Genomic DNA, 24,120 nt, shown 5'->3' on the forward strand with positions numbered 1-24,120 from the left:
ATCTCCGTGAATCTTCCTGAATCTCCCTGAATCTTCCTGAATCTCACTGAATCTCCCTGAATCTCCCTGAATCTTCTTGAATCTCACTGAATCTCCCTGAATCTTCCTGAATCTCACTGAATCTCCCTGAATCTTCCTGAATCTCACTGAATCTTCCTGAATCTCCCTGAATCTCCCAGAATCTTCCTGAATCTCCCTGAATCTTCCTGAATCTCCCTGAATCTTCCTGAATCTTCCTGAATCTCCCTGAGTCTTCCTGAATCTCCCTGAATCTCACTGAATCTTCCTGAATCTACCTGAATCTTTCTGAATCTCCCTGAATCTCACTGAATCTCCCTGAATCTCACTGAATCTTCCTGAATCTCCCTGAATATTCCTGAATCTCACTGAATCTTCCTGAATCTTCCTGAATCTCCCTGAATCCAACTGAATCTTCCTGAATCTTCCTGAATTTCCCTGAATCACACTGAATCTCCCTGAACCTTCCTGAATCTCCCTGAATCTCCCTGAATCTTCCTGAATCTCCCTGAATCTTCCTGAATCTCACTGAATCCCCCTGAATCTTTCTGAATCTCTCTGAATCTACTTGAATCTCCCTGAATCTCCCTGAATCTCACTGAATCTCCCTGAATCTCACTGAATCTTCCTGAATCTTCCTGAATCTTCCTGAATCTCCCTGGATCTCACTGAATCTTCCTGAATCTTCCTGAGTCTCCCTGAATCTTCCTGAATTTTCCTGAACCTTACTGAATCTCCCTGAATCTTCATGAATCTCCCTGAATCTTCCTGAATCTCACTGAATCCCCCTGAATCTTCCTGAAGCTTCCTGAATCCCCTTGAATCTCACTGAATCGAAGAATCTCCCTGAATCTTCCTGAATCTCCCTGAATCTTCCTGAATCTCCCTGAATCACACTGAATCTACCAGAATCTTCCTGAATCTCTCTGAATCTCACTGAATCTCCCTGAATCTTCCTGAATCTCACTGAATCTCCCTGAATCTCACTGAATCTTCCTGAATCTCCGTGAATTTTCCTGAATATCCCTGAATCTTCCTGAATCTCACTGAATCTCCCTGAATCTCCCTGAATCTCACTGAATCTTCCTGAATCTCACTGAATCTTCCTGAATCTCCCTGAATCTTCCTGAATCTCCCTGAATCTCACTGAATCTCCCTGAATCTCCCTAAATCTTCCTGAATCTCCCTCAATCTCTCTCAATCTTCCTTAATCTCCCTGAATCTTCCTGAATCTCACTGAATCTCACTGAATCTCCCTGAATCTTCCTGAATCTCCCTGAATCTCCCTGAATCTTCCTGAATCTCCCTCAATCTCCCTCAATCTTCCTTAATCTCCCTCAATCTTCCTGAATCTCACTGAATCTCACTGAATCTCCCTAAATCTCCCTGAGTCTTCCTGAATCTCCTTGAATATTCCTGTATCTCCCTGAATCTTCCTGAATCTTCCTGAATCTCCCTGAGTCTTCCTGAATCTCCCTGAATCTCCCTGAATCTTCCTGAAACTCCCTGAATCTTTCTGAATCTCCCTGAATCTTACTGAATCTCCCTGAATCTCCCTGAATCTCCCTGAATCTTCCTGAATCTCCCTGAATCTCACTGAATCCCCCTGAATCTTTCGGAAGCTTCCTGAATCCTCTTGAATCTCACTGAATCGAAGAATCTCCCTGAATCTCTCTGAATCTTCCTGAATCTTCTTCCAGATGCCAATGCTCCCAATGTGGTTGTGACTCGAATGACACTCGTCTGTGAGGAAGCACCGGAACCAATCAGCATGGACCTCACTGGTAAGTTCCCTGAGGACCTCGATGGCGGTGAGGGGGTGGGGCTGGGGTGAGGGGGTGAGGTTGGGATGAGGGGGTGGGGTTGGGGGTGGGGTTGGCGTGAGGGGGTAGGGTTGGGGTGAAAGGGTGGGGTTGGTGGTGGGGTTGGTGTGAGGGGCTGGAGTTATGGGGTGTTGTTGGGGTGTGGGGGTGGGTCTGGGGTGACGGAGGGTGTTGGGGTTCGGGAGGGGGTTGGGTTGAGAGGCTGGGGTTGGGGTGAGGGGTGGGTTTTGGGGTGAGGGGGTGGGGTTGGGGTGAGGGGGTGGGGTTGGGGTGAGGGGGTGGGGTAGGAGTGAGGGGTTATGGTGAGGGAGCGGGTTGGGGTGATGGGGTGGGGTTGGGGTTGGGGTGAGGGGCTGGGTTTGGGGTGAGGGGTGGGGTTGTGGGGTGGGGTTGGGGTGAGGGGGTGGGGATGGGGAGAGGTGTTGGGGTTGGGGTGAGGGGTTGGGGTTGGGGTGAGGCGGTGGGGTTGTGGTGAGGGGGTGGGGTTGGGGTGAAGGGGTGGGGTTGGGGTGAGGGGGTGGGGTAGGAGTGAGGGGTTATGGTGAGGGAGCGGGTTGGGGTGATGGGGTGGGGTTGGGGTTGGGGTGAGGGGCTGGGTTTGGGGTGAGGGGTGGGGTTGTGGGTGGGGTTGGGGTGAGTGGGTGGGGTTGGGGTGAGGGGTTGGGGTTGGGGTGAGGCGGTGGGGTTGTGGTGAGGGGGTGGGGTTGGGGTGAGGGGGTAGGGTTGGTGTGAGGGGGTGGGGTTGGGGTGAGGGGGTGGGTTGGGGTGAGGGAGGGGGTTGGGGTGAGGGTGTAGGGTTGGGATGAGGGGGTGGGGTTGGGGAGAGGGTGTGGGGTTGGGGTGAGGGGGTGGGTTTGGGGAGAGGGGGTGGGGTTGGGGTGAGGGGGTGGGGTTGGGGTGAGGGGGTGGGGTTGGGGAGAGGGTGTGGGGTTGGGGTGAGGGGGTGGGGTTGGGGAGAGGTGGTTTGGTTGGGGTGAGGGGTGGGGTTGGGGTGAGGGTGTGAAGAAGGGGTGAGGGGGTGGGGTTGGGGTGACGGTGTGGGGTTGGGGTGAGAGGGTGGGGTTGGGGTGAGGGGGTGGGGTTGGGGTGAGGGGGTGGGGTTGGGGAGAGTGGGTGGGGTTGGGGTGAGGGGGTGCGGTGGGGTTGGGGTGAGGTTGGGGAGAGGGGGTGGGGTTGGGGTGAGGGGGTGGGGTTGGGGAGAGGGGGTCGGGTTGGGGAGAGGGGTTGGGGTTGGGGTGAGGGTGGGGTTGGGGAGGGGTGGTGGGGTTGGGGAGAGGGGGTGCGTTTGGGGAGAGGGGGTGGGGTTGGGGTGAGGCGGTGGGGTTGGGGAGAGGGGGTGGGGTTGGGGTGAGGGGGTGGGGTTGGGGTGAGGGGGTGGGGTTGGGGTGAGGGGGTGGGTTTGGGGAGAGGGGGTGGGGTTGGGGTGAGGGGGTGGGGTTGGGGAGATGGGGTGGGGTTGGGGTGAGGGAGTGGGATGGGGAGAGGGGGTGGGGTTGGGGTGAGGGGGTGGGGTTGGGGTGAGTGGGTGTGGTTGGGGTGAGGTTGGGGAGAGGGGGTGGGGTTGGGGTGAGGGGGTGGGTTTGGGGAGAGGGGGTGGGGTTGGGGTGAGGGGGTGGGGTTGGGGAGAGGGGGTGGGGTTGGGGTGAGGGGGTGGGGTTGGGGAGAGGGGGTGGGGTTGGAGTGAGGGGGTGGGGTTGGTGTGAGGGGGTGGGCTTGGGGTGAGGGGGTGGGGTTGGGGTGAGGTTGGGGTGAGGGGGTGGGATTGGGATGAGGTTGGGGTGAGGGGGTGGGGTTCACACCAATAGGGCAGCATCATTCCGCTGGTCACTCACTTTGCCAACAGGATAATGGCAGTGCGTGCCAACAGGAACTGGCTGGACACCAGAATACGACTGGATGATGGGGGCAGCGAGATAGCCTTTTGCAATCAGGAATGAATAATCCATCGGAGACTCCGACTACCAACATCCCTGTGCCAGTCAGAGTTCAATTAGAGATGTTTTAGATAGAAATAAGTGGCTGTGGTTAATTCATATTGTTATTTATTACAATGGCTGAAGAGCTTTGGCGGATTATAAACATGGCATAAATTTGCATCTCATTTTGCTTGAAGCCTGTCTCGCTCCCAGTGCCTGAGTCACACGTTATCCTCAGTCAGAGTCACTGTTAACCAGTCACTCTCAGATGTGAGAGATAATGCAGCCCCTCCCCTCCGACTCAGCTCTGCGGGATTATTAATGAGCTGCTGCCTCGAGTCGGTCATGTTTCTGGAGGTTTCCACATGTGACCTCCCAGCCTGTCACACAGGGCAGCATGGTAGCACAGCGGTTAGCACTGTTGCTTCACAGCGCCAGGGTCCCAGGTTCGATTCCCGGCTTGGGTCACTGTCTGTGCGGAGTCTGCACATTCTCCCTGTGTCTGCGTGGGTTTCCTCCGGGTGCTCCGGTTTCCTTCCACAAGTCCCGAAAGAAGTGCTGTTGGGTGAATTGGACATTCTGAATTCTCCCTCCATGTACCCGAACAGGTGCCGGAATGTGGCGACTAGGGGCTTTTCACAGTAACTTCATTGCAGTGTTCATGTAAGCCTACTTGTGACAATAATAAAGATTATTGTTATTTTCCCAACTCCGATAACAGGTGTTCAAAGAAAACAAAATGAATGCACAATAATGTCTTTAATGACAAGAATAGTCCCCCCCGCCCCCGGTGTTGCAATTGAAACTGTCCAAATGTGCGCAGGTTAGGGTTAGGGTTTGGATTCCGGGTTAGGGTTCGGGTTAGGGTTAGGGTTACGGGGTTAGGAAGGGGGAGTGGGTACAGGTAGGGAGCTCTCTCAGAGTTAGGGTTAGGGTTAAGGTTATGGTTTGGATTAGGGTTAAGGTTAGGGTTCGGGTTAGGGTTAGGGTCAGGGTTAGGGTTACGAGGATAGGAAGGGGGAGTGGGTCCAGGTATGGAGCTCTCTCAGAGTTAGGGTTAGGGTTAGGGTTCGGGTAAGGGTTAGGGTTCGAGTGAGGGTGAGGGTTCGGGTTAGGGTTATGGTTAGGTTTCGGGTTAGGGTTAGGGCTAGGATTCCGGGTTACGGACAGATGGGTGGTTTCCCTTTTTTCTGCACCCAATAAGGGATACAGCGCCGAAGCGTCTGCCACTTTACTGGCGCACGTTCAACATTCTTTTCCGCATAGGATTTTACGTCATCTTGTTTCACGGAACTCAGCACGTATTTACAAATTTAAGATAAATGAAAGTTGGAAAATAGTGCGTGAGCAGCAAAGATTAGATTGTAGTTTTCAGGAGGTTGGGAGAAAAGTTTATTTAAAAATTGTAAATGTGTTATGTTAGGGTTATGGATTAAGGTTTCAACCAATATATCAAATGAAGGAACGTATGTAAGTCATTGAATTAAAATATCTATTAAGTTATATAGTTAGGGTTAGGGTTAGGGTTACGGGGATAGGAAGGGGGAATGGTTCCGGGTAGGGAGCTCTCTCAGAGTTAGGGTTAGGGTTAGGGTTAGGGTTAGGGTTCGGGTTAGGGTCCGGGTTAGGGTTAGGGTTAGGGTTACGGGGATAGGAAGGGGGAGTGGGTACAGGTAGGGAGCTCTCTCAGAGTTAGGGTTAGGGTTAAGGTTATGGTTAGAGTTCGGGTTCGGGTTAAGGTTAGGGTTAGGGTTAGGGTTAGGGTTAGGGTCAGGGTTAGGGTTACGAGGAAAGGAAGGGGGAGTGGGTCCAGGTAGGGAGCTCTCACAAAGTTAGGGTTAGGGTCAGGGTTATGGTTAGGGTTAGGGTTACGAGGATAGGAAGGGGGAGTGGGTCCAGGTATGGAGCTCTCTCAGAGTTAGGGTTAGGGTTAGGGTTAGGGTTCGGGTTAGGGTTAGGGTTCGAGTTAGGGTTAGGGTGAGGGTTCAGGTTAGGGTTGGGGTTAGGGTTCGGGTTAGGGTTAGGGTTAGGATTCCGGGTTACGGACAGATGGGTGGTTTCCCTTTTTTCTGCACCCAATAAGGGATACTGCGCTGAAGCGTCTGCCACTTTACTGGCGCACGTTCAACATTCTTTTCCGCATAGGATTTTACGTCATCTTGTTTCACGGAACTGAGCACGTATTTACAATCTTAAGATAAATGAAAGTTGGAAAATAGTGCGTGAGCAGCAAAGATTAGATTGTAGTTAGCAAAGGAGGTTGGGAGAAAAGTTTATTTAAAAATTGTAAATGTGTTATGTTCGGGTTTTGGATTAAGGTTTCAACCAATATATCAAATGAAGGAACATATGTAAGTCATTGAATTAAAATATCTATTAAGTTATATAGTTAGGGTTAGGGTTAGGGTTACGGGGATAGGAAGGGGGAATGGGTCTGGGTAGGGAGCTCTCTCAGAGTTAGGGTTAGGGTTAGGGTTAGGGTTCGGGTTAGGGTTAAGGGTCGGGTTAGGGTTAGGGTCCGGGTTAGGGTTAGGGTTAGGGTTCGGGTCAGGGTTATGGTTAGGGTTACGGGGATAGGAAGGGGGAGTGGGTCCGGGTAGGGAGCTGTCTCAGGGGTAGGGTTAGGGTTAGGGTTAGGGTTAGGGTCAGGGTCAGGGTTATGGTTAGGGTTACTGGGATAGGAAGGGGGAGTGGGTCCGGGTAGGGATCTCGCTCAGAGTTAGGGTTAGGGTTAGGGTTAGGGTTACGGGGATAGGGGGGAGTGGGTCCGGGTAGGGAGCTCCCTCAGAGGGTCGGTGCAGACTCGATGAGCCGAATAGCCTCATTCTCCCCTATTGGGATTCTCTGGAATTCAGGACGTTTGCATCCCCCATTGGCATTCCATATCCCTGTCACCGTTCTGCCAGCTAACTCTTTCAAAGTGTGACTGGGATTGGTAACTTGAACACATAGAATGTGTCGGCAATCTGAGTGTGAAGACCACCGAGGCAAACTAACAAACAAAACACGAACATTGATTCCCAGCTCTGACTTATCAAATGGATGAATCACTGGACCAAACATAACGTGATGTGAATAAACTAGTATTTACAGCTCGGAAACAGGCCATTCGGCCCAATAGGGCCCTGCTGGTGTCCATACTCCACATGGGCCATTGACACTTGGGAATGTTGAGATTAAAGAAAGGAATAATCTAGTTGGAGGAACGGCAACATCGATTGATGCCGAGGTGACTCAATGGGCACATTCTCACCTCTGAGTCAGAAAGTTCTGGGTTCAAGACCGGTTCAAGGAGCTCAGCACACAAATCCAGCCTGGCACTCCGCCTGAGTACTGAGGGAGCGCCGCACTGTCAGAGGGTCAGTACTGAGGGAGCGCCGCACTGTCAGAGGGTCAGTACTGAGGGAGTGCTGCACTGTCAGAGGGTCAGTACTGAGGGAGTGCTGCACTGTCAGAGGGTCAGTACTGAGGGAGCGCCGCACTGTCAGAGGGTCAGTACTGAGGGAGCGCCGCACTGTCAGAGGGTCAGTACTGAGGGAGTGCCGCACTGTCAGAGGGTCAGTACTGAGGGAGTGCCGCACTGTCTGAGGGTCAGTACTGAGGGAGTGCTGCACTGTCAGAGGGTCAGTACTGAGGGAGTGCCGCACTGTCAGAGGGTCAGTACTGAGGGAGTGCTGCACTGTCAGAGGGTCAGTACTGAGGGAGTGCTGCACTGTCAGAGGGTCAGTACTGACGGAGCGCCGCACTGTCAGAGGGTCAGTACCGAGGGAGCGCCGCACTGTCAGAGGGTCAGTACTGAGGGAGTGCTGCACTGTCAGAGGGTCAGTACTGAGGGAGTGCTGCACTGTCAGAGGGTCAGTACTGAGGGAGTGCCGCACTGTCAGAGGGTCAGTACTGAGGGAGTGCCGCACTGTCAGAGGGTCAGTACTGAGGGAGTGCTGCACTGTCAGAGGGTCAGTACTGAGGGAGTGCCGCACTGTCAGAGGGTCAGTACTGAGGGAGTGCCGCACTGTCAGAGGGTCAGTACTGAGGGAGTGCCGCACTGTCAGAGGGTCAGTACTGAGGGAGTGCCGTAATGTCAGAGGGACGGTACTGAGGGAGTGCTGCACTGTAAGAGGGTCAGTACTGAGGGGGTGCTGCACTGTCAGAGGGTCAGCACTGAGGGAGTGCCGCACTGTCAGAGGGTCAGTACTGAGGGAGTGCTGCACTGTCGGAGGGTCAGTACTGAGGGAGTGCAGAACTGTCAGAGAGTCAGTACTGAGGGAGCGCTGCACTATCAGAGGCTCAGTACTGAGGGAGTGCTGCACTGTCTGAGGGTCAGTACTGAGGGAGTGCTGCACTGTCAGAGGGTCAGTACTGAGATGGTGCTGCACTGTCAGAGGGTCAGTAATGAGGGAGTGCTGCACTGTCAGAGGGTCAGTACTGAGGTAGTGCTGCACTGCCAGAGGGTCAGGAATGAGGGAGTGCAGCACTGTCAGAGGGTCAATACTGAGGGAGAGCCGCACTGTCAGAGGGTCAGTACTGAGGGAGTGCCGCACTGTCAGATGGTCAGTACTGATGGAGTGCCGCACTGTCAAAGGGTCAGTACTGAGGGAGTGCTGCACTGTCAGAGGGTCAGTACTGAGGGAGTGCCGCACTGTCAGAGGGTCAGTACTGAGGGAGTGCCGCACTGTCAGAGAGTCAGTACTGAGGGTGTGCTGAACTGTCAGAGGGACAGTACTGAGGGAGTGCTGCACTGTCAGAGGGTCACTACTGAGGGAGTGCTGCACTGTCAGAGGGTCAGTACTGAGGGAGTGCCGCACTGTCAGAGTGTCAGTGCTGAGGGAGTGCCGCACTGTCAGATGGTCAGTACTGATGGAGTGCCGCACTGTCAGAATGTCAGTACTGAGGGAGTGCTGCACTGTCAGAGGGTCAGTACTGAAGGAATGCCGCACTGTCAGAGGGTCAGTACTGAGGGAGTGCCGCACTGTCAGAGGGTCAGTACTGAGGGAGTGCTGCACTGTTAGCGAGCAGTACTGAGGGAATGCTGCACTGTCGGAGGGTCAGTACTGAGGGAGTGCCGCACTGTCAGAGGGTCAGTACTAATGGAGTGCTGCACTGTCAGAGGGTCAGTACTGAGGGAGTGCCGCACTGTCAGAGGGTCAGTACTGAGGGAGTGCTGCACTGTCAGAAGGTCAGTACTGAGAGAGCACCGCGCTGTCAGAGAGCAGTACTGAGGGAGTGTCGCACTCTCAGAGGGTCAGTACTGAGGGAGTGCTGCACTGTCAGAGGGTCAGTACTGAGGCAGTGCTGCACTGTCAGAGGGTCAGTACTGAGGGAGTGCAGCACTGTAAGAGGGTCAGTACTGAGGGAGTGCCGCAGTGTCAGAGGGTCAGTACTGAGGGAGCGCCGCACTGTCAGAGAGTCAGTACTGAGGGAGTGCCGCACTGTCAGACGGTCAGTACTGAGGGAGTGCTGCACTGTCAGAGGGTCAGTACTGAGGGAGCGCCGCACTGTCAGAGGGTCAGTACTGAGGGAGCGCCGCACTGTCAGAGGGTCAGAACTGAGGGAGTGCTGCACTGTCAGATGGTCAGTACTGAGGGAGTGCCGCACTGTCAGAGGGTCAGTACTGAGGGAGTGCTGCACTGTCAGAGGGTCAGTACTGAGGGAGTGCCGCACTGTCAGAGGGTCAGTACTGAGGGAGTGCTGCACTGTCAGAGGGTCAGTACTGAGGGAGTGCTGCACTGTCAGAGGGTCAGTACTGAGGGAGCGCCGCACTGTCAGAGGGTCAGTACTGAGGGAGCGCCGCACTGTCAGAGGTTCAGTACTGAGGGAGTGCTGCACTGTCAGAGGGTCAGTACTGAGGGAGTGCCGCACTGTCAGAGGGTCAGTACTGAGGGAGTGCCGCACTGTCAGAGGGTCAGTACTGAGGGAGTGCTGCACTGTCAGAGGGTCAGTACTGAGGGTGTGTTGCACTGTCAGAGGGTTAGTACTGAGGGAGTGCTGCACTGTCAGAGGGTCAGTACTGAGGGAGTGCGGCACTGTCAGAGAGTCAGTACTGAGGGAGTGCTGCACTGTCAGAGGGTCAGTACTGAGGGAGTGCCGCACTGCCACAGGGTCAGTACTGAGGGAGTGTTGCACTGTCAGAGGGTCAATACTGAGGGAGTGCTGCACTGTCAGAGGGTCAGTACTGAGGGAGTGCCGCACTGTCAGAGGGTCAGTACTGAGGGAGTGCCGCACTGTCAGAGGGTCAGTACTGAGGGAGTGCCGCACTGTCAGAGGGTCAGTACTGAGGGAGTGCCGTACTGTCAGAGGGACGGTACTGAGGGAGTGCTGCACTGTAAGAGGGTCAGTACTGAGGGGGTGCTGCACTGTCAGAGGGTCAGCACTGAGGGAGTGCCGCACTGTCAGAGGGTCAGTACTGAGGGAGTGCTGCACTGTCGGAGGGTCAGTACTGAGGGAGTGCTGAACTGTCAGAGGGTCAGTACTGAGGGAGCGCTGCACTATCAGAGGCTCAGTACTGAGGGAGTGCTGCACTGTTTGAGGGTCAGTACTGAGGGAGCGCCGCACTGTCAGAGGGTCAGTACTGAGGGAGCGCCGCACTGTCAGAGGTTCAGTACTGAGGGAGTGCTGCACTGTCAGAGGGTCAGTACTGAGGGAGTGCCGCACTGTCAGAGGGTCAGTACTGAGGGAGTGCCGCACTGTCAGAGGGTCAGTACTGAGGGAGTGCTGCACTGTCAGAGGGTCAGTACTGAGGGTGTGTTGCACTGTCAGAGGGTTAGTACTGAGGGAGTGCTGCACTGTCAGAGGGTCAGTACTGAGGGAGTGCGGCACTGTCAGAGAGTCAGTACTGAGGGAGTGCTGCACTGTCAGAGGGTCAGTACTGAGGGAGTGCCGCACTGCCACAGGGTCAGTACTGAGGGAGTGTTGCACTGTCAGAGGGTCAATACTGAGGGAGTGCTGCACTGTCAGAGGGTCAGTACTGAGGGAGTGCCGCACTGTCAGAGGGTCAGTACTGAGGGAGTGCCGCACTGTCAGAGGGTCAGTACTGAGGGAGTGCCGCACTGTCAGAGGGTCAGTACTGAGGGAGTGCCGTACTGTCAGAGGGACGGTACTGAGGGAGTGCTGCACTGTAAGAGGGTCAGTACTGAGGGGGTGCTGCACTGTCAGAGGGTCAGCACTGAGGGAGTGCCGCACTGTCAGAGGGTCAGTACTGAGGGAGTGCTGCACTGTCGGAGGGTCAGTACTGAGGGAGTGCTGAACTGTCAGAGGGTCAGTACTGAGGGAGCGCTGCAGTATCAGAGGCTCAGTACTGAGGGAGTGCTGCACTGTTTGAGGGTCAGTACTGAGGGAGTGCTGCACTGTCAGAGGGTCAGTACTGAGGTTGTGCTGCACTGTCACAGGGTCAGTACTGAGGGAGTGCTGCACTGTCAGAGGGTCAGTACTGAGGGAGTGCTGCACTGTCAGAGGGTCAGTACTGACGGAGCGCCGCACTGTCAGAGGGTCAGTACCGAGGGAGCGCCGCACTGTCAGAGGGTCAGTACTGAGGGAGTGCTGCACTGTCAGAGGGTCAGTACTGAGGGAGTGCTGCACTGTCAGAGGGTCAGTACTGAGGGAGTGCCGCACTGTCAGAGGGTCAGTACTGAGGGAGTGCCGCACTGTCAGAGGGTCAGTACTGAGGGAGTGCTGCACTGTCAGAGGGTCAGTACTGAGGGAGTGCCGCACTGTCAGAGGGTCAGTACTGAGGGAGTGCCGCACTGTCAGAGGGTCAGTACTGAGGGAGTGCCGCACTGTCAGAGGGTCAGTACTGAGGGAGTGCCGTAATGTCAGAGGGACGGTACTGAGGGAGTGCTGCACTGTAAGAGGGTCAGTACTGAGGGGGTGCTGCACTGTCAGAGGGTCAGCACTGAGGGAGTGCCGCACTGTCAGAGGGTCAGTACTGAGGGAGTGCTGCACTGTCGGAGGGTCAATACTGAGGGAGTGCAGAACTGTCAGAGAGTCAGTACTGAGGGAGCGCTGCACTATCAGAGGCTCAGTACTGAGGGAGTGCTGCACTGTCTGAGGGTCAGTACTGAGGGAGTGCTGCACTGTCAGAGGGTCAGTACTGAGGTTGTGCTGCACTGTCACAGGGTCAGTACTGAGGGAGTGCTGCACTGTCAGAGGGTCAGTACTGAGGGAGTGCTGCACTGTCAGAGGGTCAGTACTGAGATGGTGCTGCACTGTCAGAGGGTCAGTAATGAGGGAGTGCTGCACTGTCAGAGGGTCAGTACTGAGGTAGTGCTGCACTGCCAGAGGGTCAGGAATGAGGGAGTGCAGCACTGTCAGAGGGTCAATACTGAGGGAGAGCCGCACTGTCAGAGGGTCAGTACTGAGGGAGTGCCGCACTGTCAGATGGTCAGTACTGATGGAGTGCCGCACTGTCAAAGGGTCAGTACTGAGGGAGTGCTGCACTGTCAGAGGGTCAGTACTGAGGGAGTGCCGCACTGTCAGAGGGTCAGTACTGAGGGAGTGCCGCACTGTCAGAGAGTCAGTACTGAGGGTGTGCTGAACTGTCAGAGGGACAGTACTGAGGGAGTGCTGCACTGTCAGAGGGTCACTACTGAGGGAGTGCTGCACTGTCAGAGGGTCAGTACTGAGGGTGTGCCGCACTGTCAGAGTGTCAGTACTGAGGGAGTGCCGCACTGTCAGATGGTCAGTACTGATGGAGTGCCGCACTGTCAGAATGTCAGTACTGAGGGAGTGCTGCACTGTCAGAGGGTCAGTACTGAAGGAATGCCGCACTGTCAGAGGGTCAGTACTGAGGGAGTGCCGCACTGTCAGAGGGTCAGTACTGAGGGAGCGCTGCACTGTTAGCGAGCAGTACTGAGGGAATGCTGCACTGTCGGAGGGTCAGTACTGAGGGAGTGCCGCACTGTCAGAGGGTCAGTACTAATGGAGTGCTGCACTGTCAGAGGGTCAGTACTGAGGGAGTGCCGCACTGTCAGAGGGTCAGTACTGAGGGAGTGCTGCACTGTCAGAAGGTCAGTACTGAGAGAGCACCGCGCTGTCAGAGAGCAGTACTGAGGGAGTGTCGCACTCTCAGAGGGTCAGTACTGAGGGAGTGCTGCACTGTCAGAGGGTCAGTACTGAGGCAGTGCTGCACTGTCAGAGGGTCAGTACTGAGGGAGTCCAGCACTGTAAGAGGGTCAGTACTGAGGGAGTGCCGCAGTGTCAGAGGGTCAGTACTGAGGGAGCGCCGCACTGACAGAGAGTCAGTACTGAGGGAGTGCCGCACTGTCAGACGGTCAGTACTGAGGGAGTGCTGCACTGTCAGAGGGTCAGTACTGAGGGAGCGCCGCACTGTCAGAGGGTCAGTACTGAGGGAGCGCCGCACTGTCAGAGGGTCAGTACTGAGGGAGTGCTGCACTGTCAGATGGTCAGTACTGAGGGAGTGCCGCACTGTCAGAGGGTCAGTACTGAGGGAGCGCCGCACTGTCAGAGGTTCAGTACTGAGGGAGTGCTGCACTGTCAGAGGGTCAGTACTGAGGGAGTGCCGCACTGTCAGAGGGTCAGTACTGAGGGAGTGCCGCACTGTCAGAGGGTCAGTACTGAGGGAGTGCTGCACTGTCAGAGGGTCAGTACTGAGGGTGTGTTGCACTGTCAGAGGGTTAGTACTGAGGGAGTGCTGCACTGTCAGAGGGTCAGTACTGAGGGAGTGCGGCACTGTCAGAGAGTCAGTACTGAGGGAGTGCCGCACTGTCAGAGGGTCAGTACTGAGGGAGTGCCGCACTGTCAGAGGGTCAGTACTGAGGGAGTGCCGTACTGTCAGAGGGACGGTACTGAGGGAGTGCTGCACTGTAAGAGGGTCAGTACTGAGGGGGTGCTGCACTGTCGGAGGGTCAGTACTGAGGGAGTGCTGAACTGTCAGAGGGTCAGTACTGAGGGAGCGCTGCACTATCAGAGGCTCAGTACTGAGGGAGTGCTGCACTGTTTGAGGGTCAGTACTGAGGGAGTGCTGCACTGTCAGAGGGTCAGTACTGAGGTTGTGCTGCACTGTCACAGGGTCAGTACTGAGGGAGTGCTGCACTGTTTGAGGGTCAGTACTGAGGGAGTGCTGCACTGTCAGAGGGTCAGTACTGAGGTTGTGCTGCACTGTCACAGAGTCAGTACTGAGGGAGTGCTGCACCGTCAGAGGATCAGTACTGAGGGAGTGCTGCACTGTCAGAGGGTCAGTACTGAGATGGTGCTGCACTGTCAGAGCGTCAGTAATGAGGGAGTGCTGCACTGTCAGAGGGTCAGTACTGAGGTAGTGCTGCACTGTCAGAGGGTCAGGAATGAGGGAGTGCAGCACTGTCAGAGGGTCAATACTGAGGGAGAGCCGCACTGTCAGAGGGTCAGTACTGAGGGAGTGCCGCACTGTCAGATGGTCAGTACTGATGGAGTGCCGCACTGTCAAAGGGTCAGTACTGAGGGAGTGCTGCACTGTCAGAGGGTCACAACTGAGGGAGTGCTGCACTGTCAGAGGGTCAGTACTGAGGGAGAGCCGCACTGTCAGAGTGTCAGTACTGAGGGAGTGCTGCACTGTCAGAGGGTCAGTACTGAAGGAATGCCGCACTGTCAGAGGGTCAGTACTGAGGGAGTGCCGCACTGTCAGAGGGTCAGTACTAATGGAGTGCTGCACAGTCAGAGGTTCAGTACTGAGGGAGTGCCGCACTGTCAGAGGGTTAGGACTGAGGGAGTGCTGCACTGTCAGAGGGTCAGTACTGAGGGAGTGCTGCACTGTCAGAGGTTTATGACTGAGGGGGTGCTGCACTGTCAGAGGGTCAGTACTGAGGGAGTGCCGCACTGTCAGAGGGTCAGCACTGAGGGAGTGCTGCACTGTCAGAGGGTCAGTACTAAGGGAGTGCTGCACTGTCTGAGGGTCAGTAATGAAGGAGTGCTGCACTGTCAGAGGGTCAGTTCTGAGGGAGTGTTGCACTGTCAGAGGGTCAGTACTGAGGTAGTGCTGCACTGTCAGAGGGTCAGTATTGAGGGAGTGCTGCACTGTCAGAGGGTGAGCACTGAGGGTGAGCCGCACTGTCAAAGGGCCAGTACTGAGGGAGTGCCGCACTGTCAGAGGGTCAGTACTGAGGGAGTGCCGCACTGTCAGAGGGTCAGTACTGAGGGAGTGCTGCACTGTCAGAAGGTCAGTACTGAGAGAGCACCGCGCTGTCAGAGAGCAGTACTGAGGGAGTGTCGCACTGTCAGAGGGTCAGTACTGAGGGAGTGCTGCACTGTCAGAGGGTCAGTACTGAGGCAGTGCTGCACTGTCAGAGGGTCAGTACTGAGGGAGTGCAGCACTGTAAGAGGGTCAGTACTGAGGGAGTGCCGCAGTGTCAGAGGGTCAGTACTGAGGGAGCGCCGCACTGTCAGAGAGTCAGTACTGAGGGAGTGCCGCACTGTCAGACGGTCAGTACTGAGGGAGTGCCGCACTGTCAGAATGTCAGTACTGAGGGAGTGCTGCACTGTCAGAGGGTCAGTACTGAAGGAATGCCGCACTGTCAGAGGGTCAGTACTGAGGGAGTGCTGCACTGTCAGAGGGTCAGTACTGAGGGAGTGCCGCACTGTCTGAGGGTCAGTACTGAGGGAGTGCTGCACTGTCAGAGGGTCAGTACTGAGGGAGTGCCGCACTGTCAGAGGGTCAGTACTGAGGGAGTGCTGCACTGTCAGAGGGTCAGTACTGAGGGAGTGCTGCACTGTCAGAGGGTCAGTACTGACGGAGCGCCGCACTGTCAGAGGGTCAGTACCGAGGGAGCGCCGCACTGTCAGAGGGTCAGTACTGAGGGAGTGCTGCACTGTCAGAGGGTCAGTACTGAGGGAGTGCCGCACTGTCAGAGGGTCAGTACTGAGGGAGTGCCGCACTGTCAGAGGGTCAGTACTGAGGGAGTGCTGCACTGTCAGAGGGTCAGTACTGAGGGAGTGCCGCACTGTCAGAGGGTCAGTACTGAGGGAGTGCCGCACTGTCAGAGGGTCAGTACTGAGGGAGTGCCGCACTGTCAGAGGGTCAGTACTGAGGGAGTGCCGTAATGTCAGAGGGACGGTACTGAGGGAGTGCTGCACTGTAAGAGGGTCAGTACTGAGGGGGTGCTGCACTGTCAGAGGGTCAGCACTGAGGGAGTGCCGCACTGTCAGAGGGTCAGTACTGAGGGAGTGCTGCACTGTCGGAGGGTCAGTACTGAGGGAGTGCAGAACTGTCAGAGGGTCAGTACTGAGGGAGCGCTGCACTATCAGAGGCTCAGTACAGAGGGAGTGCTGCACTGTCTGAGGGTCAGTACTGAGGGAGTGCTGCACTGTCAGAGGGTCAGTACTGAGGTTGTGCTGCACTGTCACAGGGTCAGTACTGAGGGAGTGCTGCACTGTCAGAGGGTCAGTACTGAGGGAGTGCTGCACTGTCAGAGGGTCAGTACTGAGATGGTGCTGCACTGTCAGAGGGTCAGTAATGAGGGAGTGCTGCACTGTCAGAGGGTCAGTACTGAGGTAGTGCTGCACTGCCAGAGGGTCAGGAATGAGGGAGTGCAGCACTGTCAGAGGGTCAATACTGAGGGAGAGCCGCACTGTCAGAGGGTCAGTACTGAGGGAGTGCCGCACTGTCAGATGGTCAGTACTGATGGAGTGCCGCACTGTCAAAGGGTCAGTACTGAGGGAGTACTGCACTGTCAGAGGGTCAGTACTGAGGGAGTGCCGCACTGTCAGAGGGTCAGTACTGAGGGAGTGCCGCACTGTCAGAGGGTCAGTACTGAGGGAGTGCCGCACTGTCAGAGAGTCAGTACTGAGGGAGTTCTGAACTGTCAGAGGGACAGTACTGAGGGAGTGCTGCACTGTCAGAGGGTCACTACTGAGGGAGTGCTGCACTGTCAGAGGGTCAGTACTGAGGGAGTGCCGCAATGTCAGAGTGTCAGTACTGAGGGAGTGCCGCACTGTCAGATGGTCAGTACTGATGGAGTGCCGCACTGTCAGAATGTCAGTACTGAGGGAGTGCTGCACTGTCAGAGGGTCAGTACTGAAGGAATGCCGCACTGTCAGAGGGTCAGTACTGAGGGAGTGCCGCACTGTCAGAGGGTCAGTACTGAGGGAGCGCTGCACTGTTAGCGAGCAGTACTGAGGGAATGCTGCACTGTCGGAGGGTCAGTACTGAGGGAGTGCCGCACTGTCAGAGGGTCAGTACTAATGGAGTGCTGCACTGTCAGATGGTCAGTACTGAGGGAGTGCCGCACTGTCAGAGGGTCAGTACTGAGGGAGTGCTGCACTGTCAGAAGGTCAGTACTGAGAGAGCACCGCGCTGTCAGAGAGCAGTACTGAGGGAGTGTCGCACTCTCAGAGGGTCAGTACTGAGGGAGTGCTGCACTGTCAGAGGGTCAGTACTGAGGCAGTGCTGCACTGTCAGAGGGTCAGTACTGAGGGAGTGCAGCACTGTAAGAGGGTCAGTACTGAGGGAGTGCCGCAGTGTCAGAGGGTCAGTACTGAGGGAGCGCCGCACTGTCAGAGAGTCAGTACTGAGGGAGTGCCGCACTGTCAGACGGTCAGTACTGAGGGAGTGCTGCACTGTCAGAGGGTCAGTACTGAGGGAGCGCCGCACTGTCAGAGGGTCAGTACTGAGGGAGCGCCGCACTGTCAGAGGGTCAGTACTGAGGGAGTGCCGCACTGTCAGAGGGTCAGTACTGAGGGAGTGCTGCACTGTCAGAGGGTCAGTACTGAGGGAGTGCTGCACTGTCAGAGGGTCAGTACTGAGGGAGCGCCGCACTGTCAGAGGGTCAGTACTGAGGGAGCGCCGCACTGTCAGAGGTTCAGTACTGAGGGAGTGCTGCACTGTCACAGGGTCAGTACTGAGGGAGTGCTGCACTGTCAGAGGATCAGTACTGAGGGAGTGCTGCACTGTCAGAGGGTCAGTACTGAGATGGTGCTGCACTGTCAGAGGGTCAGTAATGAGGGAGTGCTGCACTGTCAGAGGGTCAGTACTGAGGTAGTGCTGCACTGTCAGAGGGTCAGGAATGAGGGAGTGCAGCACTGTCAGAGGGTCAATACTGAGGGAGAGCCGCACTGTCAGAGGGTCAGTACTGAGGGAGTGCCGCACTGTCAGATGGTCAGTACTGATGGAGTGCCGCACTGTCAAAGGGTCAGTACTGAGGGAGTGCTGCACTGTCAGAGGGTCACTACTGAGTGAGTGCTGCACTGTCAGAGGGTCAGTACTGAGGGAGAGCCGCACTGTCAGAGTGTCAGTACTGAGGGAGTGCTGCACTGTCAGAGGGTCAGTACTGAAGGAATGCCGCACTGTCAGAGGGTCAGTACTGAGGGAGTGCCGCACTGTCAGAGGGTCAGTACTGAGGGAGCGCTGCACTGTTAGCGAGCAGTACTGAGGGAATGCTGCACTGTCAGAGGGTCAGTACTGAGGAAGTGCCGCACTGTCAGAGGGTCAGTACTAATGGAGTGCTGCACAGTCAGAGGTTCAGTACTGAGGGAGTGCCGCACTGTCAGAGGGTTAGTACTGAGGGAGTGCTGCACTGTCAGAGGGTCAGTACTGAGGGAGTGCTGCACTGTCAGAGGTTCATGACTGAGGGGGTGCTGCACTGTCAGAGGGTCAGTACTGAGGGAGTGCCGCACTGTCAGAGGGTCAGCACTGAGGGAGTGCTGCACTGTCAGAGGGTCAGTACTGAGGGAGTGCTGCACTGTCTGAGGGTCAGTAATGAAGGAGTGCTGCACTGTCAGTGGGTCAGTACTGAGGGAGCGCTGCACTGTCAGAGGGTCAGTAATGAAGGAGTGCTGCACAGTCAGAGGTTCAGTACTGAGGGAGTGCCGCACTGTCAGAGGGTTAGTACTGAGGGAGTGTTGCACTGTCAGAGGGTCAGTACTGAGGTAGTGCTGCACTGTCAGAGGGTCAGTATTGAGGGAGTGCTGCACTGTCAGAGGGTGAGCACTGAGGGTGAGCCGCACTGTCAGAGGGCCAGTACTGAGGGAGTGCCGTACTGTCAGAGGGTCAGTACTGAGGGAGTGCCGCACTGTCAGAGGGTCAGTACTGAGGGAGTGCCGCACTGTCAGAGGGTCAGTACTGAGGGAGTGCCGTAATGTCAGAGGGACGGTACTGAGGGAGTGCTGCACTGTAAGAGGGTCAGTACTGAGGGGGTGCTGCACTGTCAGAGGGTCAGCACTGAGGGAGTGCCGCACTGTCAGAGGGTCAGTACTGAGGGAGTGCTGCACTGTCGGAGGGTCAGTACTGAGGGAGTGCAGAACTGTCAGAGGGTCAGTACTGAGGGAGCGCTGCACTATCAGAGGCTCAGTACAGAGGGAGTGCTGCACTGTCTGAGGGTCAGTACTGAGGGAGTGCTGCACTGTCAGAGGGTCAGTACTGAGGTTGTGCTGCACTGTCACAGGGTCAGTACTGAGGGAGTGCTGCACTGTCAGAGGGTCAGTACTGAGGGAGTGCTGCACTGTCAGAGGGTCAGTACTGAGATGGTGCTGCACTGTCAGAGGGTCAGTAATGAGGGAGTGCTGCACTGTCAGAGGGTCAGTACTGAGGTAGTGCTGCACTGCCAGAGGGTCAGGAATGAGGGAGTGCAGCACTGTCAGAGGGTCAATACTGAGGGAGAGCCGCACTGTCAGAGGGTCAGTACTGAGGGAGTGCCGCACTGTCAGATGGTCAGTACTGATGGAGTGCCGCACTGTCAAAGGGTCAGTACTGAGGGAGTACTGCACTGTCAGAGGGTCAGTACTGAGGGAGTGCCGCACTGTCAGAGGGTCAGTACTGAGGGAGTGCCGCACTGTCAGAGGATCAGTACTGAGGGAGTGCCGCACTGTCAGAGAGTCAGTACTGAGGGAGTTCTGAACTGTCAGAGGGACAGTACTGAGGGAGTGCTGCACTGTCAGAGGGTCACTACTGAGGGAGTGCTGCACTGTCAGAGGGTCAGTACTGAGGGAGTGCCGCAATGTCAGAGTGTCAGTACTGAGGGAGTGCCGCACTGTCAGATGGTCAGTACTGATGGAGTGCCGCACTGTCAGAATGTCAGTACTGAGGGAGTGCTGCACTGTCAGAGGGTCAGTACTGAAGGAATGCCGCACTGTCAGAGGGTCAGTACTGAGGGAGTGCCGCACTGTCAGAGGGTCAGTACTGAGGGAGCGCTGCACTGTTAGCGAGCAGTACTGAGGGAATGCTGCACTGTCGGAGGGTCAGTACTGAGGGAGTGCCGCACTGTCAGAGGGTCAGTACTAATGGAGTGCTGCACTGTCAGATGGTCAGTACTGAGGGAGTGCCGCACTGTCAGAGGGTCAGTACTGAGGGAGTGCTGCACTGTCAGAAGGTCAGTACTGAGAGAGCACCGCGCTGTCAGAGAGCAGTACTGAGGGAGTGTCGCACTCTCAGAGGGTCAGTACTGAGGGAGTGCTGCACTGTCAGAGGGTCAGTACTGAGGCAGTGCTGCACTGTCAGAGGGTCAGTACTGAGGGAGTGCAGCACTGTAAGAGGGTCAGTACTGAGGGAGTGCCGCAGTGTCAGAGGGTCAGTACTGAGGGAGCGCCGCACTGTCAGAGAGTCAGTACTGAGGGAGTGCCGCACTGTCAGACGGTCAGTACTGAGGGAGTGCTGCACTGTCAGAGGGTCAGTACTGAGGGAGCGCCGCACTGTCAGAGGGTCAGTACTGAGGGAGCGCCGCACTGTCAGAGGGTCAGTACTGAGGGAGTGCCGCACTGTCAGAGGGTCAGTGCTGAGGGAGTGCTGCACTGTCAGAGGGTCAGTACTGAGGGAGTGCTGCACTGTCAGAGGGTCAGTACTGAGGGAGCGCCGCACTGTCAGAGGGTCAGTACTGAGGGAGCGCCGCACTGTCAGAGGTTCAGTACTGAGGGAGTGCTGCACTGTCACAGGGTCAGTACTGAGGGAGTGCTGCACTGTCAGAGGATCAGTACTGAGGGAGTGTTGCACTGTCAGAGGGTCAGTACTGAGATGGTGCTGCACTGTCAGAGGGTCAGTAATGAGGGAGTGCTGCACTGTCAGAGGGTCAGTACTGAGGTAGTGCTGCACTGTCAGAGGGTCAGGAATGAGGGAGTGCAGCACTGTCAGAGGGTCAATACTGAGGGAGAGCCGCACTGTCAGAGGGTCAGTACTGAGGGAGTGCCGCACTGTCAGATGGTCAGTACTGATGGAGTGCCGCACTGTCAAAGGGTCAGTACTGAGGGAGTGCTGCACTGTCAGAGGGTCACTACTGAGGGAGTGCTGCACTGTCAGAGGGTCAGTACTGAGGGAGAGCCGCACTGTCAGAGTGTCAGTACTGAGGGAGTGCTGCACTGTCAGAGGGTCAGTACTGAAGGAATGCCGCACTGTCAGAGGGTCAGTACTGAGGGAGTGCCGCACTGTCAGAGGGTCAGTACTGAGGGAGCGCTGCACTGTTAGCGAGCAGTACTGAGGGAATGCTGCACTGTCAGAGGGTCAGTACTGAGGAAGTGCCGCACTGTCAGAGGGTCAGTACTAATGGAGTGCTGCACAGTCAGAGGTTCAGTACTGAGGGAGTGCCGCACTGTCAGAGGGTTAGTACTGAGGGAGTGCTGCACTGTCAGAGGGTCAGTACTGAGGGAGTGCTGCACTGTCAGAGGTTCATGACTGAGGGGGTGCTGCACTGTCAGAGGGTCAGTACTGAGGGAGTGCCGCACTGTCAGAGGGTCAGCACTGAGGGAGTGCTGCACTGTCAGAGGGTCAGTACTGAGGGAGTGCTGCACTGTCTGAGGGTCAGTAATGAAGGAGTGCTGCACTGTCAGTGGGTCAGTACTGAGGGAGCGCTGCACTGTCAGAGGGTCAGTAATGAAGGAGTGCTGCACTGTCAGAGGGTCAGTTCTGAGGGAGTGTTGCACTGTCAGAGGGTCAGTACTGAGGTAGTGCTGCATTGTCAGAGGGTCAGTATTGAGGGAGTGCTGCACTGTCAGAGGGTGAGCACTGAGGGTGAGCCGCACTGTCAGAGGGCCAGTACTGAGGGAGTGCCGTACTGTCAGAGGGTCAGTACTGAGGGAGTGCTGCACTGTCAGAAGGTCAGTACTGAGAGAGCACCGCGCTGTCAGAGAGCAGTACTGAGGGAGTGTCGCACTGTCAGAGGGTCAGTACTGAGGGAGTGCTGCACTGTCAGAGGGTCAGTACTGAGGCAGTGCTGCACTGTAAGAGGGTCAGTACTGAGGGAGTGCCGCAGTGTCAGAGGGTCAGTACTGAGGGAGCGCCGCACTGTCAGAGAGTCAGTACTGAGGGAGTGCCGCACTGTCAGACGGTCAGTACTGAGGGAGTGCCGCACTGTCAGAATGTCAGTACTGAGGGAGTGCTGCACTGTCAGAGGGTCAGTACTGAAGGAATGCCGCACTGTCAGAGGGTCAGTACTGAGGGAGTGCCGCACTGTCAGAGGGTCAGTACTGAGAGAGCGCTGCACTGTTAGCGAGCAGTACTGAGGGAATGCTGCACTGTCAGAGGGTCAGTACTGAGGGAGTGCCGCACTGTCAGAGGGTCAGTACTAATGGAGTGCTGCACTGTCAGAGGGTCAGTACTGAGGGAGTGCCGCACTGTCAGAGGGTCAGTACTGAGGGAGTGCTGCACTGTCAGAAGGTCAGTACTGAGAGAGCACCGCGCTGTCAGAGAGCAGTACTGTGGGAGTGTCGAACTCTCAGAGGGTCAGTACTGAGGGAGTGCTGCACTGTCAGAGGGTCAGTACTGAGGCAGTGCTGCACTGTCAGAGGGTCAGTACTGAGGGAGTGCAGCACTGTAAGAGGGTCAGTACTGAGGGAGTGTCGCAGTGTCAGAGGGTCAGTACTGAGGGAGCGCCGCACTGTCAGAGAGTCAGTACTGAGGGAGTGCCGCACTGTCAGACGGTCAGTACTGAGGGAGTGCTGCACTGTCAGAGGGTCAGTACTGAGGGAGCGCCGCACTGTCAGAGGGTCAGTACTGAGGGAGCGCCGCACTGTCAGAGGGTCAGTACTGAGGGAGAGCTGCACTGTCAGATGGTCAGTACTGAGGGAGTGCCGCACTGTCAGAGGGTCAGTACTGAGGGAGTGCTGCACTGTCAGAGGGTCAGTACTGAGGGAGTGCCGCACTGTCAGAGGTTCAGTACTGAGGGAGTGCTGCACTGTCAGAGGGTCAGTACTGATGTGGTGCTGCACTGTCAGAGGGTCAGTACTGAGGGAGCGCCGCACTGTCAGAGGGTCAGTACTGAGGGAGCGCCGCACTGTCAGAGGTTCAGTACTGAGGGAGTGCTGCACTGTCAGAGGGTCAGTACTGAGGGAGTGCCGCACTGTCAGAGGGTCAGTACTGAGGGAGTGCCGCACTGTCAGAGGGTCAGTACTGAGGGAGTGCTGCACTGTCAGAGGGTCAGTACTGAGGGTGTGTTGCACTGTCAGAGGGTTAGTACTGAGGGAGTGCTGCACTGTCAGAGGGTCAGTACTGAGGGAGTGCGGCACTGTCAGAGAGTCAGTACTGAGGGAGTGCTGCACTGTCAGAGGGTCAGTACTGAGGGAGTGCCGCACTGCCACAGGGTCAGTACTGAGGGAGTGTTGCACTGTCAGAGGGTCAATACTGAGGGAGTGCTGCACTATCAGAGGGTCAGTACTGAGGGAGTGCCGCACTGTCAGAGGGTCAGTACTGAGGGAGTGCCGCACTGTCAGAGGGTCAGTACTGAGGGAGTGCCGCACTGTCAGAGGGTCAGTACTGAGGGAGTGCCGTACTGTCAGAGGGACGGTACTGAGGGAGTGCTGCACTGTCAGAGGGTCAGTACTGAGGGAGAGCCGCACTGTCAGAGTGTCAGTACTGAGGGAGTGCCGCACTGTCAGATGGTCAGTACTGATGGAGTGCCGCACTGTCAGAATGTCAGTACTGAGGGAGCGCTGCACTGTCAGAGGGTCTGTTCTGAGGGAGTGTTGCACTGTCAGAGGGTCAGTACTGAGGTAGTGCTGCACTGTCAGAGGGTCAGTATTGAGGGAGTGCTGCACTGTCAGAGGGTGAGCACTGAGGGTGAGCCGCACTGTCAGAGGGCCAGTGCTGAGGGAGTGCCGTACTGTCAGAGGGTCAGTACTGAGGGAGTGCCGCACTGTCAGACGGTCAGTACTGAGGGAGTGCTGCACTGTCAGAGGGTCAGTACTGAGGGAGCGCCGCACTGTCAGAGGGTCAGTACTGAGGGAGTGCTGCACTGACAGAAGGTCAGTACTGAGAGAGCACCGCGCTGTCAGAGAGCAGTACTGAGGGAGTGTCGCACTGTCAGAGGGTCAGTACTGAGGGAGTGCTGCACTGTCAGAGGGTCAGTACTGAGGGAGTGCTGCACTGTCAGAGGGTCAGTACTGAGGGAGTGCAGCACTGTAAGAGGGTCAGTACTGAGGGAGTGCCGCAGTGTCAGAGGGTCAGTACTGAGGGAGCGCCGCAC

The 24,120-nt window shown here is 56.3% G+C and overlaps 1 protein-coding gene across 1 annotated transcript in view; it reads left to right on the forward strand.

Moving 5' to 3' along the window:
• The window catches only part of LOC140404078 (rho GDP-dissociation inhibitor 2-like), a 47,535-nt gene that overhangs the window by 7,779 nt on the left and 15,636 nt on the right, over window positions 1-24,120 (forward strand). The window contains exon 3 of the mRNA XM_072492457.1: window positions 1,719-1,802. Within this exon, the coding sequence (XP_072348558.1) occupies window positions 1,719-1,802 (84 nt within the window). The remainder of the gene's footprint in view (window positions 1-1,718; window positions 1,803-24,120) is intronic.

The sequence above is a fragment of the Scyliorhinus torazame genome, chromosome 29 (assembly GCF_047496885.1).
Source record: "Scyliorhinus torazame isolate Kashiwa2021f chromosome 29, sScyTor2.1, whole genome shotgun sequence".
Classification (NCBI taxonomy): domain Eukaryota; kingdom Metazoa; phylum Chordata; class Chondrichthyes; order Carcharhiniformes; family Scyliorhinidae; genus Scyliorhinus; species Scyliorhinus torazame.